A 14,645-nucleotide genomic window follows, 5' to 3' on the forward strand; every position below is an offset into this window, starting at 1 on the left:
CCTTGTAAACATGAAGCACGCAATCTTATGGCATGTCGAAATTGTCCAGGTCGTACATGAAAATCATTGTCGCGCTTCCGAACAAATGTGTTGGAAAAGATTTCCTAGCTCGTTAAGTAGAGCGTCGCCAAGCTCCCGCCGGCAAAACTTCGGGGAATGAGCTCACTGCTGCACGCAAGAGCCGTGAGCTTCACATGAGAGGAAATTACTGTCACTGTAGTATGTAGTCTTGCATCGCGCTCAACACTCTGAACACTGCATTGTGACATTACCCATAGCAGAGTACAGTTTCAACACATTCTGTAAAAAATACCAATATCATCATGGCCGACATGGAAGTGGATGAAGCACCCCCGGCCTCGCCCAATGAACCTCGCAAGGGTGGCCTTGACGATGCGCGCACGACTGAGAACGCGACTGCTGTACGAAGCATTGAAGGATGGATCATTATCGCCACCAATGTTCACGAGGAAGCTGTAGAGGAGGATGTGACTGATCTCTTCGCCGACTATGGTGACATCAAGAATATTCACATGAATTTGGATCGCAGAACAGGATTCGCCAAGGTATACTCTTTATCAGTCGGATTCGAGCATTGACAGTGCATTGACACTCAATGTACAGGGCTATGTTTTGATCGAGTATCCAACCTTGGAAGAAGCCAAAGCTGCAATCGAAGGCGCAAACGGGAAGCAGCTCATGGAGCAGACCCTCAAAGTCGACTTTGCTTTCGTTCGACCTCCGCCTGCGAAAACGCAGACCGGACCGAAGACTGGTAGAAAGAGCGGCAGACAGCGGAGTCGAAGCCCGGGAGAGCGACGAGGTGGCCGCGATGGCGAAGACGACGATTGAAGCACTGGATAAGCAGTTGCGCTGCAAAGATATGGCAGGCATTGCCAGTTGTGCTATACTGAGGAAGTTTTGGTAGTTGCTAGTCACCGGAAATTGCAGCAAGGTAAGTTCGAGCGCCAACCTCGCGCTCATACCGCCAGGATGGACATGAACGCTGACAAAAATTTACAGTTTGCTTCCAGATTGTCTTGATGACGGTACATTTCGCGTGACATCCCATATCACTATCTTTCGTGCCACGCATTTTATTCGCCGCACGAGTACTTGACCCGCGAAAGGCTCTTATCGCTGCAAATCAGATCCTCAAGAGGTCGTCGTCAGACATTGTATGTAGCTAGCCGCGTGGAAATAGTTGCACTTCATTCGCTGAACTTGTCCTCGACAGACTATCCCGCCATGGGTAGCACTCATTCTCGGCCGACAAGACAATCGCGCTCAACCGGACAAGACGAAAGTGTGCTCTCTGCGCAGAACAAACCCGAGCGAAGCCACAGCGAGCATTTGCCGCGCAGACCTTCGCTCGTTCACATTGGTCAACAGACAGTTTCTCGGCCACAAACACCTGCTCCAGCTTCTGAGCAACCCTTCTCTTTGGATGCTCCTTCGGCAGCACCAATCAAGCTCAAGCTTCGACCTCCTGTGAAAGAGCCTGATGTGATCAACACATGGGAGAAAATATCTGCGCCTGCGCCTGCGACTGACAACGGATGGAGGAGCTCTTCGCCTGATGACTATGGTGAAGGTTCTTCTACCGGCGAATACTATCATGGCGCACCAGCAGCTTTCCGATTCAGCCCCGAGCGGTCCAAAAATCGCCATTCCGGAATGCCGTTGTTGCCTAAAGCACCCGATAACGCTGACGTGGTCGAGCGTCGACCCAGAGTGGAGTTCACCCTCAGCCCTTACTCGACCCCCAGTGACGCCGAACATACCGAAACGTTCGATCTACAGCCAGACCCCCAACTAGGCCTGTCAGTTAAATTGATTGACATTGATGCATCTGCTTCCGACTCGCTTGGCTCGCATCCATCTGTGTTTTCAAATTCACCCCAGTTTTCGCCAACCCAAGATCTGCATCACCCGATACTCTCGCCTACTCCTGATCTAGAGCGTCCTAGTTTGGTCGTGCGATTGAAGCTGCCCAAGCAGGTCAACAGTCAAGCATTGGCCGAGCGTGTGCCGCGTGGCGTGGAGATTAGCAGTATCAGCGAACATACTCGGCGTGCGCAAGCTCAGTTCCGGAGGATGGCTGCTATTCGGCATTTTGTCTTTGGAGAGCCCGCGAATGAGGAATATCTGTCCCATATATCTTCTGCGCAGGACGAACAGATTCCCACAGAACCGCACCGTCTCCGCAGAAGTTCATCGGTCACTGTGATTGCGAACAAGGAGAATCTCCCTACTCCGACGCGGCGAGCACATTTCATTCCACCGCTATCTGAGGCTTGTTCGGGTGAAGTGAGTGGGCGGAACAGGGACAGTGTCGGAGGAGGTATAATTGACGATACGGTCAAAATTGAGCACACCGCGGGACCGATTAGATTGAAGCGCTCATCATCGTATTGATTCGTAGCAATTGAACGCACGGCGACAGCCTTAATCACAACACCCACTTCGTGGACTCCTCTTGGACTATCCCACTATAGCTCTGTGTGTCTGGAATGTTGAATGACCACGACTTTTGGCATGATCGTGTAATTTGGTCACGTGCCTTGAATGCGACGAAGGACGAATTTCTAAAATCCTGGCACGCGGTCGTATACAATTAACGACGATTTCGACCACCTGAGCGATCATCATTAGATTGTACAATCAACCACTAGACACAAAACAGACGGATCGCGCAGCACTCATAACGGAACTTGCTCTCCACACTCGCCATCATGACTAAGTCAAAGGGCAAGCGTAACAGGCCGACGCTGGAAGAGCTTCTCGAGCGGCCTTGGTGCTTCTACTGCAACAAAGACTTCGATGACCTCAAAATTCTCGTCGACCATCAAAAAGCGAAGCATTACAAATGTCAGGTCGCGCACTGCAACCGGAGACTGAACACAGTTGGTGGGCTGCGGGTACATATGCAGCAAGTCCACAAGGAAGAGTTGAAATCTGTACCAAACGTGCTAGAAGACCGCGATGATGTGAATTTGGAAATTTTCGGCATGGAGGGTATTCCAGCACAAATGCGACAAGCCTACAACCAGCAGGTCACTCAAGCGTACTATAAACAGGAAGCAGAGCATCGAGCCCGGACCGGCAACAATTTGCACTCAGCTGGAGAACAGCCTGCAGCGAAAAAGCTCAAGCTTGATGACGATGCGCGCGCTGAGCTCAAGAAGCGTGTCGCTGAGGCCAAGGCTAAGCGTGAGGCTCAGAAAGCTGCTGCAGCAGCCGGATTACCGATGCCAGCAGAGACGGCATCACCAGCACCACCACCCAGCAATCCTTCGCCGGTATCTGGCGGCCTACCAGTTCCTCCCCCCGGTATGGACCAGCTGCAAAATAGTGTTGCGGGGCATGGAACTCCCAGTCCGATACAATTTCAGAATCCCATCATGCCCACGTACGGTGGCTACAATCAACAACTTCCTCCAGGAGTTATGCCGCAGTTTCCACCAGGTATGCCCGCTCATTTGCCACCGGGCATGCCTGCTCATTTGCCTCCAGGAATGCCACCTCATTTCCCTCAACTGCCTGGACAACCCCATTTTCATGCTCTCCCTCATGCCGTAAGTCCACCTGGATGGGGCGCTCGCCCCCCAAATTTTATTCCAGCACCAGTAAACGGTGGTCTGCCGACTCACTTTCCCGCAAACCCATCACTTCCGCCGAACAACGCCCTACCGGGATCCTTCTCTTCTTCCTTTGCGCCTCCGCCAGGTATTCATGGTCTGCCTCCAAATCTCCCAGCTAGACCGGGCCCGCCTATGTCCCACAATCTGCCCGCCAACGATGCAAACTTCGATCTTAATCGGTACGTACATCGTGGCAACATCAGGCCAATACCCTCTAACGCGACGTGCAGATTGATGGATGAGCAATCTAAAATTGCGCTAGATCGTCTGAATGGTCCTTCAGCTGCGACGGAAACCGGAGCTGCTATCAAGCCCGAAACAGGAAAGTCAAAACAAGAATTGCCAGAGCCGAGCGGCGAGAAACCTGCGAAAGCTTCCAAGAAGAAGCAGCCCACGAAGCTGGTGCTCTCGGACAACGAGGTGAGCTGGGAAGAACATCGCGCCGCTCTTACCAGATATCAGAGATCTCTCGTTTCAGATGTTGCAACTGCACCCGGCGAGGCGACTGATAATGCGACTGGACCGGTGGAGGCTGGTGCAACTGTGGCAGTTCAGAGCTAAGTTTCTTTGCCCGACCTTGTGATCCATTGTTCGTTCTGGTGTTTGACCAAGTTGAGGAACCCGGACATTGCAAGAACGCCCTTGCGTCAGGAATGTTACTCGACCGCGGAGTAAAATTGGAGTCAGCACCTCGACACGAAGAGAGACAGGTCTTCACGACCAGAATGGGGGGATTTAGGCGGCCGTGGAAGTCTTCCACTCAAGCTCAAGTTAAGTTTCGAGTCGTCTTTTGGAACATCACGATCTTGATCGTACAAGCGATCTCAAGCTGCTGACCAGGACACACCTTCACGCCTCACTTGAGGCACTTGCGAGGCGAATCTCGCACCCGATTCTGTCTACTTGGTCACCACAGCCTAGTCAACGATCGTCATCGTCGTTGTTCTCAAACATCAGACGACCAATGTTAGAGTATTAGCATGTAAGTCTTTAGGAAAAACCAAGTGAGTCTGATTTCCCATTACTACATCGCCGTGACCGTGAATAGATAGTAGACAAGGTTGCGACTTATTGCAGGAAAGCTCATCGCCGTGTTTCGCGGACAAGGGTCTCGTGACAATGACCTCGACTGTTTCAGCACGGGTCGTGGAGCTGTGGATATAATTCGGGTGAAAGAACAGCGCCGTCAACGGGGCTGCGTTGCTTTTGAGGCAGCACTGGTGAGCTATGAACCATGACGATTGCCGTGCGGAAACGTAGCTTCGCAACATTTCTAGCGACCCATACGTCTCCTCGAATTATTAGCAGAGCAGCTTTTTTTTTTAGCTAGCGAGCAGGTTCAGTGGGCCCAAAAATAGAAGTATCAACGATACGATTCGCGGTCGCGTGCATTTAACTCATGCTTGCGACTCAATCTACACATGAGGCATTATTCGTCGTCACCATGCTGAGACATGCTAAATCGTAGCAGTGATGGTCGGCAAAGACCAAGACAATGACGATGAAGAACGGGCCTGTGGATCAAGTAAATTATTGGACAAGCACGACAAGACAATAAATGATGAAGAAGCCGTGGACAAGACAAGATTTCCGATAGTATGGATCGATCCCGTTCGTGCCGTTTCCCAAGGTTGTACGTGTGCAGCTTTGAACCCACTCGCTCGGGTCTCCATCATATGTCCCCATCAAAGACAGTTGCATGATGTCTCTGCCGAACCCCGTCACTGGGTCTAAATAACGTTCTTCACGACAATGGATAAGTGTGTATTGCACTATCGAGATGAGTAGGTCACAAGGAGCATAATCATCCAAATATCTGAATGGAGTTATGGAAATGTAATGCACGGATGCATGCAAAGCGGTCGCGCACCCCGGTCGAACCCTCGTGCGGATCAACATACATGATACGAATTCAGGATCACAGATACGAGGTTCTCTCTTACATTAAAGCAATACCGATGGCGCAAACGGTTCGACAGCTCAACCGTTGACCCTGTACCCGGCATCATCTCGCCGTTTTCGACAGCACCTCGTTGTCATTACCTTTCGCATATCTGTTCGCCGGACTCCTTTGTTCTCAAGAGGAATGCTCTCCATGCCACTCGTTTATTATGTCCCTCATTGATCACTCGGCCTCCTTGGCAGCGTAACTCACGTGCATCCGGGCACATTTACCCAAAGAGACCTTAAGCCGACGGCCGATGACGACTTGAACGGCGCCAGCGATGAGCACCGCTAGCACCTAAAAGTCCCCCTCTTGTTCTGTACAAAAAAATCCCTTGAACTGTTCAAAGCTTTGGACAGGTCTCACTTCCTGTATGTGCCCCACTCCGCCATCCTGCCTGCGGTCTCTAGTGAAGCGAGCATGTGAGACCTTTCTCTTGCCAGTCAAGAAGAACGGAGGTCATGCCCATCGAGCTTAGTTGACTGTCGCACGGTCATCGGCACAACCTCGAAGAGCATACCCTTGTGAATATCGAATATGCACCTCTCAACGCGCTGCTGGTTTCGGCCTTTCTTAGACTGATAAGCGAGAGCTGGAGGAGAGGCAGGGCTCTAGCAGTGGCCGCCGCCCGCTGCAGCAGCGTGTCTATAGTATGTTCGCAAAAGATGCATTCGTTGACCCACAGGACCTTGTACTGTTGGTCTGGTCTAAAAAAGCGCCACCAAGGTCCCACCGAAGACTCATAATCACGAGCGTCGACAGTACTCCGCCGCCAGACCGCCCGATCCTCCGAGTTGGAAATGCGGTCCCGTCGGGCGACGATGCCCGCCAGCAAAAGACACTACGACTACCGGTTAATTATCGCCTGCATATGCTCTGCAGTTTGACCTCCCTGCTATCCTTGCCCTCTGCCCATGTCCCTCTGTCGTTAGACTCTGACCAGCCACGCCTTCGAAAACGCCATCTTCCTTCGCTGCCGATCTTCCAGTGCAAGTGATTGAAATTGCGGGCTCCTTCGTGAACGCTACTCTAGCTTGTCGTCGCGTCGTCAAAGGAGACGTCGCTGATGTAACTCTGGCTCCAAAAAGGAAATTCCACGCAATACAGACAACGAGACGAATCTTTCTCGCAACGCAGGCTCCCGACAGATTTTCGAGAAGACCTCCCAAGATCTTCGCTAACACAAAACTTCCTGCATTGCATCCACCCAATCCCGTCGCCGAACGTGTTCCAACAGCCCGGATCCTCCCAGATTGTGGGGATTACTCTCTCTTTGTCCAACACCGCTTTGTGCACACAACTCCCACCCCTCCCATCCGGAGTCTCGGGTCTTGGTCGACCTGCCCTCGAAACTTTCGACCCAAGCTCTCGGGTCCGTCGAGTGAGCTCTCAATTTCCGGGAAATAGTGCGATCTGGGACTTGCATTGCACGTACTGCTGCTTTACTGTGCGATCACCCTCGGAAAGGTCCAGGGCGGTGGTACACACCTCTGTCATTGCAGCGTCTGTCAAGGTTCACCGCGAGATCGTCGTCGTCCTTCGAGAACTTTGCACATTCGTCTCCCTCAATAATCCACTATCGCTCCCCATCCCCGTCGTTACCGTTGTCATTGTCGTTGCCATTGTTCTTCTTGACGTTGCGCATCTGCAAAAGGAATCACATCTGCGTTTCCGCCAACATGAGAGATAACGCTTCAGGAGATGTCCCCATCGTAAGTTGTCGTGTATCGCACCCTTTCAGAAGTTGAAGGTATGTTGACATATCCATTGCGAAGGACGATGACTATGTGTCGACGGGCTACGGAACCGGAGACAATTCCAGCTTTTTCTCGTATGCCTCTCTCTCTCAGCTATACAAAGCGAGTATCTGTATCGGTACCTGACTTGCTCACGTTTCTAGCGGACGGACAATGGCGACCACAACGAGGAATTATCGACATGAGAACGGTCGAACATATCATGCATATCGTACGTACAATTCCATCTCTCACGCGATGTGCACACGTTGACATCAAGACAAAGGTGATGGTGAATACTGGCAACCTAATGATGAAAAGTCCAACAACCACGAAGCGTTATTGTAAGTTTCGAACGGAGATCGTTGGAATATAAATGATCAATCTCGGTACTGATCAAAGGAATCTGCGCTAGACATCATATCTGTTTAATGAGTCTCGACGACAATCTATATCTTGCGCCTATCACAGATCCCGGTCGAATATTAGATCTCGGTACGTCCTTTGCCTTCTATGCACCATCTGGAAACTGTTCATGAATGGCAACTGACGTCTCTCCGTCAGGCACCGGTACGGGCATGTGGGCAACGTAAGCAAACATCTCATTCTCGACACGCGATCTGTTCTTCCGCTTTAGCTTGGTACCCTCAGACTCGATCCTCGACTAATTTCGCTTCTTTCATCAGTGATATGGGTGACCGCTTCTCCGGCGACGACCCAGAACGTCCCTATGCCGAAATCACCGGTACCGATCTCTCACCAATCCAACCAGGATCCCAACCCTCAAATTGCACATTCGAAGTCGACGATTGCGCCAGTGAATGGGTCTACCCTCCCGATACCTTTGGCTTCATTCACATCCGAGGACTGTACGGCAGCATCGCTGACTGGCCCGCTCTCTACGCCGAAGCCTTTCGCGCCTGCAAACCCGGCGGATGGATCGAACAGATTGAATGGGACATGGCGCTACGGGAACCTTCCGGCCAACTCACCGAGCACCCGGTGTTCAAGCAGTGGACCGACGACATCGTCCATATGGGCGAGATGATCGGAAAGACGATGAAGACCGCCACTTTGATGGCCGATTGGATCAAGGATGCGGGATTCGTCGACGTCGTGGAGAAGAAATTCAAATGGCCGCTTGGACCATGGAGTAGTGATCCGAAATTGAAGGAGATCGGACGTTGGAATTTACTCAATTGGGAGGAGGGTCTTGAAGGCTGGACATTGGCACATTATACCAGGGTTCTCGGAGTATGTCGTTGCCGTTCTCTCCCCCTCCAATCTTCTGGATGTTTCCATGTTGTATTGACGAAGATTTCGGGTTGCTAACACTTATCGCTTGCTCCAGTGGGACGCCGAAAGGGTCCACGATTGGGTGCAGTTGATCCGCAAGTCGATGCGCGACCGCAAGACGCATGTGTATCACGAGATGTGAGTTGTTGTTTTTTCTCTTGCCGTCACTAGAAACATACAGCAGGCTTACGACACCGGCGCTGGATGACTTCCGATATGCACACTCTTAGAGATCAATCGCTGACTTTTATTCCTGTGTATCAGACGAGTCGTCTACGCCCGGAAACCTTTGTCCTGAAACACCGAGTGCTTCGGATTGATTATGAACAACAAACATGCTTGGAAGGAGTGATGAATGACATGTGCGGGAGATACAATTCCCGATTTTCTCTGGGCGGGGTTTGTTGATTTTTTTATTACAATCGCTCGCGGTGGTTATGCGAGATTTTGAGCGAATTTGCGCATGCACAGCATTTATCCGAGGCGAAAAGAAGCCAAACGACATAGCACAGCATAGCGGAGTATGAACCTGGGCATGAGCATGATATAGGAAGATAGGATTATGTGCATATCGATTCATAGCATGGCCGATGGGATATAGCATGGTTGCATCGGGAAAAAATCTTCGTGGGAGAGAAGAATTCTGTTCACTGGGACTTACCTGCTGTACCTCTGCTTCGTTCGACGCGTTCCCAGCCCAAGCTGGAGGTTTGGGGAGAATAGTGATTACAGTGTTGATGCTCGCTGAGTGTAATGATCATCGACATTGACGTATTGGGAGATCGCGAGGCTTGAATGATAGTGATGTCGCGAACGGCATCATATCGCAGATTCATACAGTGATGTTACAAAGTCGTATGCAGCCATCTCAACATCCTACATATCTTACAGGAGCGGAGATCTTTAGAGCTTCGCTCGCTCGACGCCTTCCTCCCCAAGCAACGCAGATGTCCTCCAGGAGGTATAGTCTTCGGCACCATCCTCCACCACCAGCTTTTTGGGTACCACGACGGTTGTGCCCTTGTACATTTCGATTGAGTAAAGCTCACACTCCCAAATCTGGCCTGGCTTCAATACCTGCCCAGGCTGAGTATCATCAGTGGCCACTCTCGTCTTGATGCCGAACTCTAGAATGATCCCTCGATGATCCGTGGCGAAGATCTCATCAACGCTCGATTCGATGACAATGTGCAGCTTTGGAAAGGTGTCAGAAATGGGTCCGCCGGATTGCTCCGGATAGTAATGCTTGCGCCATAACAGCGTTCGGATCCAGTGCTCGTTGCTGCGTCTCTTGGTCTGAATGATGGTGAGTTCACGAGCGCGGAGACCAGGTATCATCGTTTCCAAATTCGCAGCTGAGAAGGGTAGAAATGAGCGGTCAGGCGCAGGGTTCACAGCGGTTTTCTTCGTGGTGCCTTCAGGGTTTTCTACAACGAGTGAGACGTCGGTTTCGGCTTCGTGACGTAGCGCAGCCTCGATCTGCCAATGCAACACTAGGTCGCCATATCGTCGGAGAGGTGATGTGGCTTTCGTGTATGCGCTCATTCCCAGAAACGAATGTTGGACGGCATGGGTGCGAATAACACCATATCCCAACATTTGCACATATCTTCGGCCTTGATCTCGGGGAAATGCACCATTTTCATCCACATTCGGAAGCACATGTTCCTGGAGGTATTTCTCTGGGTTCGGGAATAACGGATGACTAACAGTACCGCGGAAGATGGTCGGGATTGCACGCTCTTTGCACCAGGTGCCTGCGATCTCACATGCTAGCAACATCGCCTCTCGCACGAAGACGTCGCTGGGCCGTGTGTTTGAAGCGAATTGATTCTTGAGGCCGTATGTGCGCACCTGGACGACGGGGTCACCTGTGACCTCACGCCGACCCGCGAAGTATGGTACTGGGGGTCCGAGGCCAGAACGGGCGGAACGCGACATGACTGACGCATCAGCTTGCGCTAAATCATAGAACAAACCGCCTCTTTTTGCACGGACAGACATACGAGCTCGTGTCAACCGGTCAAGGGTGCGCATTTCGTCCAGCTGATCAGAAGATATGTTGTTTGCATCATTCGCCATTGACGAGCCGGAAAGGACATCGCCAGTCGACAAGACCACTGATGGCAAACCGGACTCGCCGTCAGTACCGATCAATTTGTTAAGGTCGTCATACGTGAGGGAAAGAACATTTCGAACGATGCCGTTCCGGATGCGGTGCTCAAGGATATTTCCAGCCTCGTCGAGCCGGGCACTGAACGTCATCACAGGTCGATTGCGGCCCACGTCAAGGTATCCGTGCGTCAGCCAGGTCGGCAACATTGAATGAGTGTATTCAGGCGTGTAAATCGTCTCACCCATGTGCCTCGCCATCTTAGCAAGAGAATGCTTGCGGTCGAAGAACGCTGTGGGATTGGCGATATGGAGGTGCATCCAATACTCCTGTTTGCCATCAGCACCGACACCTGCTTTCTCCACAGAGATGCCGTCGTCAATCTCCTTCGCTCCAGCGTCATCGACGCAATATACCGTTAGGTTTCCCCAGTCGTGTCGGAGATCCTGCATTGTGTCGGTGAGGGTCACGTCCTTGGTCCCCATATCTTCAAGCTTGTTCATGAGCTGGAGAAGTGGACGACTCTGTCCTGAGGTTGGCAAAAGTAGGTGAGAATTGAAAGAGTATTTGCCGCCATACGGCAATACGACACCAAGCTCCTGAAGAAAAAGATAGCCTTGAGCTTCCGTTGCACCTTCACGAATGTATAGCCCCGTTGCATGCATTAATAGTGGTGGCAATCCCATGAGAGTTGGTTCTATGTCAAATCTGCGCGCCGCCGCCCATGCGTACAAAAACCGGACGATAGCTTGTTCCTCATTGGTAAAATCAGAATGGCATGTCTCCTCAACGCAGCCTTTGGACTCTGTTATTGCGCGTTGTACTCTGCATGGACCCACATAGCTTTCCTTGGCCGGGAGGCGAAGCGCGCGAGACTTCAGCACTATGCCCTTTGCTTTTTTGATGAAAGAATCGATGATGCGGAAACCTTCACTCTTTGACTCCCCATCATGTGTCTCTCTGTTTACTACATTCTCCTGCCAAGAGCGAATCCACTTTTGAACGTCTTGGATGCCTTTGATGTCTTGTCGGCTTGGAATCTGTACATAACCAGTGGCCCGATGTTGGAAAAAGTCCACATTGAAAGCCACACCACCATTACGTAACGCTCTGCGCACAGCGCAAAGTGCTGCCGTTGACACTTTAGCATTTTGTATGTTCAGCAATGCTTGCGCGATGGACTCTAGAGATCCGTACCGCAAGTCGCTCTCATGTGCCAGTATTTCATGCGCCCGATCCAAACTGTCTGAATGGTGTCGGTAGATCTCGTCGGCCTCCTGCGAAAGGTTTGTGATCTGTTCGATAAGGGGTGCAGATATACTTCGCGGTGCAGAGATATCTTCGAATATTGCAATGTCTGCCAATTCCGTGATCTGAGCTTCGGTCTTGATAATCGGCATATAAGGTAGAATGGGCTTTATGAGCGAAGGATCCATCCAATTCTTTGCAATCCAAGGTATTTGAGCGTATGGTGAATGACATGTTCGACCAAAAATATTAATGAATTGGCCAGTCATGCCCCATTCCCCAACTGGGCGGATATGTACGGCAAGGATAGTTTTGCCTGCGGTACTCGTCGGTAATTCTACTAGATCTCCGATACCAAGCATACGGACTTCATCCATTGCGGAGCTGAAGTCAGACTCCTTCGATGAAGGAGCCGTGTATTCGTTGTCTACCTCCTCCTTGCTTGTAGCTGTGAGCAATGAAGAATGCTTCAAGTCGGGCAAGTGAGTGAAGTTCTCAGCTGCGGATTCGTCGTCGGGGTCGGCTCCCACTCGAAAATCTGCCATTGGATCATCGGCGCCGTACTGCTCTTCCCATTTCTTGAGCTGTGCGCGAATTCCGTCTGGATTGCCCTGTATCGAGTCGAACCCCTTGCCGGTTGTTAAGCCGTGCGTTGCATATGACTTCTTATTAGATGCAACATCTGGCAACCCCGGCTGAACCCAACCTTGCTGCTTCCTGTGTAACGATCCATGAGGCACGTCCATTGAGGCTCGACATCGAGGTGTGAACATGCCTGAATGGTAATGTCGAGCATGATTCATGAGCAGAGGAGATGGTCTCTGAACTCTTGATCTGGCAGGAGAAATGTTCGACTTTGCTGCATACAGATCTTGGAGCGACAAGGAAGCCTGCCTTCTCCGTGAAACTGCCCCGAAGTCATTGCTTGTTCGAGTCGATTGCGATGATTGATGTCTGCGAAGTCTACTCTGCTGCGAAGTGGCGTCTCCAACTAGGTTCAGACCCTGGGTCGTCCTATTCGCGAGTGCGAGCTTACACGACAGGCAAACAATTTCAGGTCTGCTGGCCCCCAGCCTTCGCGCTCCATAGACAGATATTGACATGGTAATCCCTCTATGCGAATCCACTATACTAAGGACTTGAGCAGAGGACAAGCGCAGGATCATGTGGATGATGCTGATCGTTGGCATGTTCGTTCAACATGTAATTCCCGATGAAATGCGCACAGACCTATTCCCCGAAACAGCGATAACCTCCGCGGAAGACAACCCATGGAGATATTATTGCTGTTGCAGACAGTGCTGTGCCTTCCGCATTGCGATCGATGACGGTTTCACGATTCATGTTTCAGGCGTAGCATCTGCGATGCTCAGACAATCGACCCACGAACATGGATTCCGATGAAATAACAGACACCCCGGCTCCATCAAGCCCGGCCAAGCAGCCGCTCATTCGCCGCGAACTACATGAAAGACTATCGATTAACCTCTTCGATCGCGTTGAGCTCTCCGTCATCACTGGCGCAATATCAGGCTTTCTGATTGGCACCATCAAGGGCAGCCAAGATGCTGGATTTCGCTTTCGTGCCGAAAATGCTCACCGCCTGCCTACATCTCAAAGAGGTTGGTTCCTGTATCACAAGAGCAAGAACTACAATATGATGCTCGGCGGTGTCGTGGAAGGCTTTAAGCAGGCGCGCAAATATGCTCTCTGGACAACACTCTTTTTCGTATTGGAGGAAGGCATCGATCGGGGCCGTACAAAAATTGTGAGGGACTTGTTGGAATGGAAAAGAAATGAGATTATAGAGCACGACAACGAGGCTATTATATTAGAGAGCCAACGAGACGCGTTATCGAGCGCCTTCGCTGGACTCGGCTCTGCAGGTATCTTCAGCGTCTACAACAGATTTCCGCTACCTACGATGTCGCGCACTATGAAGATGGGTGCCAAAGCCGGATTTGCATTCGGTCTTTTCCAGGACGGCCTGAGCCTACTCAAAGGCAGACGCATTGGCTACATTGAAGCGATCAGATATCATATCCTTGGTCTGCGAGATTCAGAGGCGAAGGAGGATCCGCCTGCGTGATCCAATCAAATGCGCGAATACATATCCGCGAAAGCAAGAGCGCATCGTAAGTGGAACCCAGAAACGATGCGTTTCCTGCCAAACAAGGATGCCGTGTGGATTTGGCAGTTTTGCCGTGCCCCCGAGGACGTGCCTCGTACGCATTCTCTGAAGATGAGATCAAGGTCGACGTTCTCTATTGCATGAAAATGCATCCAGAACGGCACCGCTGATGCTTCCATGACCTTGGACAACATGCAGCGTCAAAAGACGTGTTGAACAGCGTCCTGTGCAAGGCAAATCTAGAAACTGCGGGCATTCGGTACGCCTTCTCGCACAAAATGGAAAGAGCGGGGCTTCTTCTTGTCATCCGAGATATGGATGAGGCGATTCACGATGGACCTGGCCTTTCCCTGGTATACACGCTGCCGCCATTGCAATGCCCGAAGCATTGCATCTTATCGAGTCTCCTAAGCAGTGACAGCACGATCCGATTCGCGGCAGCACAGGCGTGAATAGCGATTTGCATGTCGCCCGTCATGTTCTCCGCAATGCGCGTCAGGCGAGAAAGACTTTACGATTCAGGATTTCCCGC

General features: G+C 51.3%; 6 protein-coding genes across 6 annotated transcripts; 5 read left to right on the forward strand and 1 right to left on the reverse strand.

The window, feature by feature from the left end:
* The first annotated feature begins 214 nt into the window (after positions 1 to 214).
* K489DRAFT_90283 (RNA-binding domain-containing protein) lies at positions 215 to 1,158 on the forward strand. Its single transcript, XM_033609025.1, has 3 exons — positions 215 to 566; positions 625 to 955; positions 1,024 to 1,158. The coding sequence occupies exons 1-2, from the start codon at positions 324 to 326 to the stop codon at positions 850 to 852; spliced, it is 471 nt and encodes a 156-aa protein (XP_033455540.1). The 5' UTR covers positions 215 to 323; the 3' UTR covers positions 853 to 955; positions 1,024 to 1,158.
* Positions 1,159 to 1,248: 90 nt separating this feature from the next.
* K489DRAFT_413588 (uncharacterized protein) lies at positions 1,249 to 2,418 on the forward strand (the record flags this gene model as incomplete). Its single annotated transcript, XM_033608060.1, has 1 exon — positions 1,249 to 2,418. One exon carries the CDS (start codon positions 1,249 to 1,251, stop codon positions 2,416 to 2,418), a length of 1,170 nt encoding a protein of 389 aa, XP_033455541.1.
* Positions 2,419 to 2,747: 329 nt separating this feature from the next.
* On the forward strand, positions 2,748 to 4,106 carry K489DRAFT_305530 (uncharacterized protein; the record flags this gene model as incomplete). The annotated part of the gene is made up of 3 exons (XM_033600540.1): positions 2,748 to 3,320; positions 3,396 to 3,629; positions 3,888 to 4,106. Coding segments are annotated over 3 exons (1,026 nt in total), but the record flags the coding sequence as incomplete, so codon positions are not given.
* A 3,036-nt stretch (positions 4,107 to 7,142) lies between these two features.
* Positions 7,143 to 9,065, forward strand: K489DRAFT_90311 (S-adenosyl-L-methionine-dependent methyltransferase). The gene is made up of 9 exons (XM_033609026.1): positions 7,143 to 7,301; positions 7,365 to 7,420; positions 7,490 to 7,557; positions 7,612 to 7,669; positions 7,741 to 7,820; positions 7,890 to 7,914; positions 8,012 to 8,579; positions 8,677 to 8,759; positions 8,886 to 9,065. Exons 1-9 carry the CDS (start codon positions 7,269 to 7,271, stop codon positions 8,917 to 8,919), a joined length of 1,005 nt encoding a protein of 334 aa, XP_033455543.1. The 5' UTR covers positions 7,143 to 7,268; the 3' UTR covers positions 8,920 to 9,065.
* On the reverse strand, positions 9,032 to 13,141 carry K489DRAFT_384697 (RNB-domain-containing protein). Its single transcript, XM_033605917.1, has one exon. It carries the CDS (start codon positions 13,083 to 13,085, stop codon positions 9,525 to 9,527), a length of 3,561 nt encoding a protein of 1,186 aa, XP_033455544.1. The 5' UTR covers positions 13,086 to 13,141; the 3' UTR covers positions 9,032 to 9,524.
* Positions 13,142 to 13,372: 231 nt separating this feature from the next.
* Positions 13,373 to 14,071, forward strand: K489DRAFT_327322 (uncharacterized protein; the record flags this gene model as incomplete). Its single annotated transcript, XM_033601980.1, has 2 exons — positions 13,373 to 13,739; positions 13,818 to 14,071. 2 exons carry the CDS (start codon positions 13,373 to 13,375, stop codon positions 14,069 to 14,071), a joined length of 621 nt encoding a protein of 206 aa, XP_033455545.1.
* Between the last annotated feature and the right edge of the window lie 574 nt (positions 14,072 to 14,645).

The sequence above is a fragment of the Dissoconium aciculare genome (assembly GCF_010015565.1).
Source record: "Dissoconium aciculare CBS 342.82 unplaced genomic scaffold K489scaffold_17, whole genome shotgun sequence".
Lineage (NCBI taxonomy): Eukaryota > Fungi > Ascomycota > Dothideomycetes > Mycosphaerellales > Dissoconiaceae > Dissoconium > Dissoconium aciculare.

Bases quoted from the DNA above. Each gene is read 5' to 3' on its own strand.
- K489DRAFT_90283 (XM_033609025.1), top strand. From the start codon at position 324: ATGGCCGACATGGAAGTGGATGAAGCACCCCCGGCCTCGCCCAATGAA. The intron at 567-624 runs GTATACTCTTTA...CTCAATGTACAG, and splicing joins GCAGAACAGGATTCGCCAAG to GGCTATGTTTTGATCGAGTA.
- K489DRAFT_90311 (XM_033609026.1), top strand. From the start codon at position 7,269: ATGAGAGATAACGCTTCAGGAGATGTCCCCATC. The intron at 7,421-7,489 runs GTATGCCTCTCT...TCACGTTTCTAG, and splicing joins GACAATTCCAGCTTTTTCTC to CGGACGGACAATGGCGACCA. The intron at 7,558-7,611 runs GTACGTACAATT...ATCAAGACAAAG, and splicing joins TCGAACATATCATGCATATC to GTGATGGTGAATACTGGCAA.
- K489DRAFT_384697 (XM_033605917.1), bottom strand. From the start codon at position 13,085: ATGTCAATATCTGTCTATGGAGCGCGAAGGCTGGGGGCCAGCAGACCT.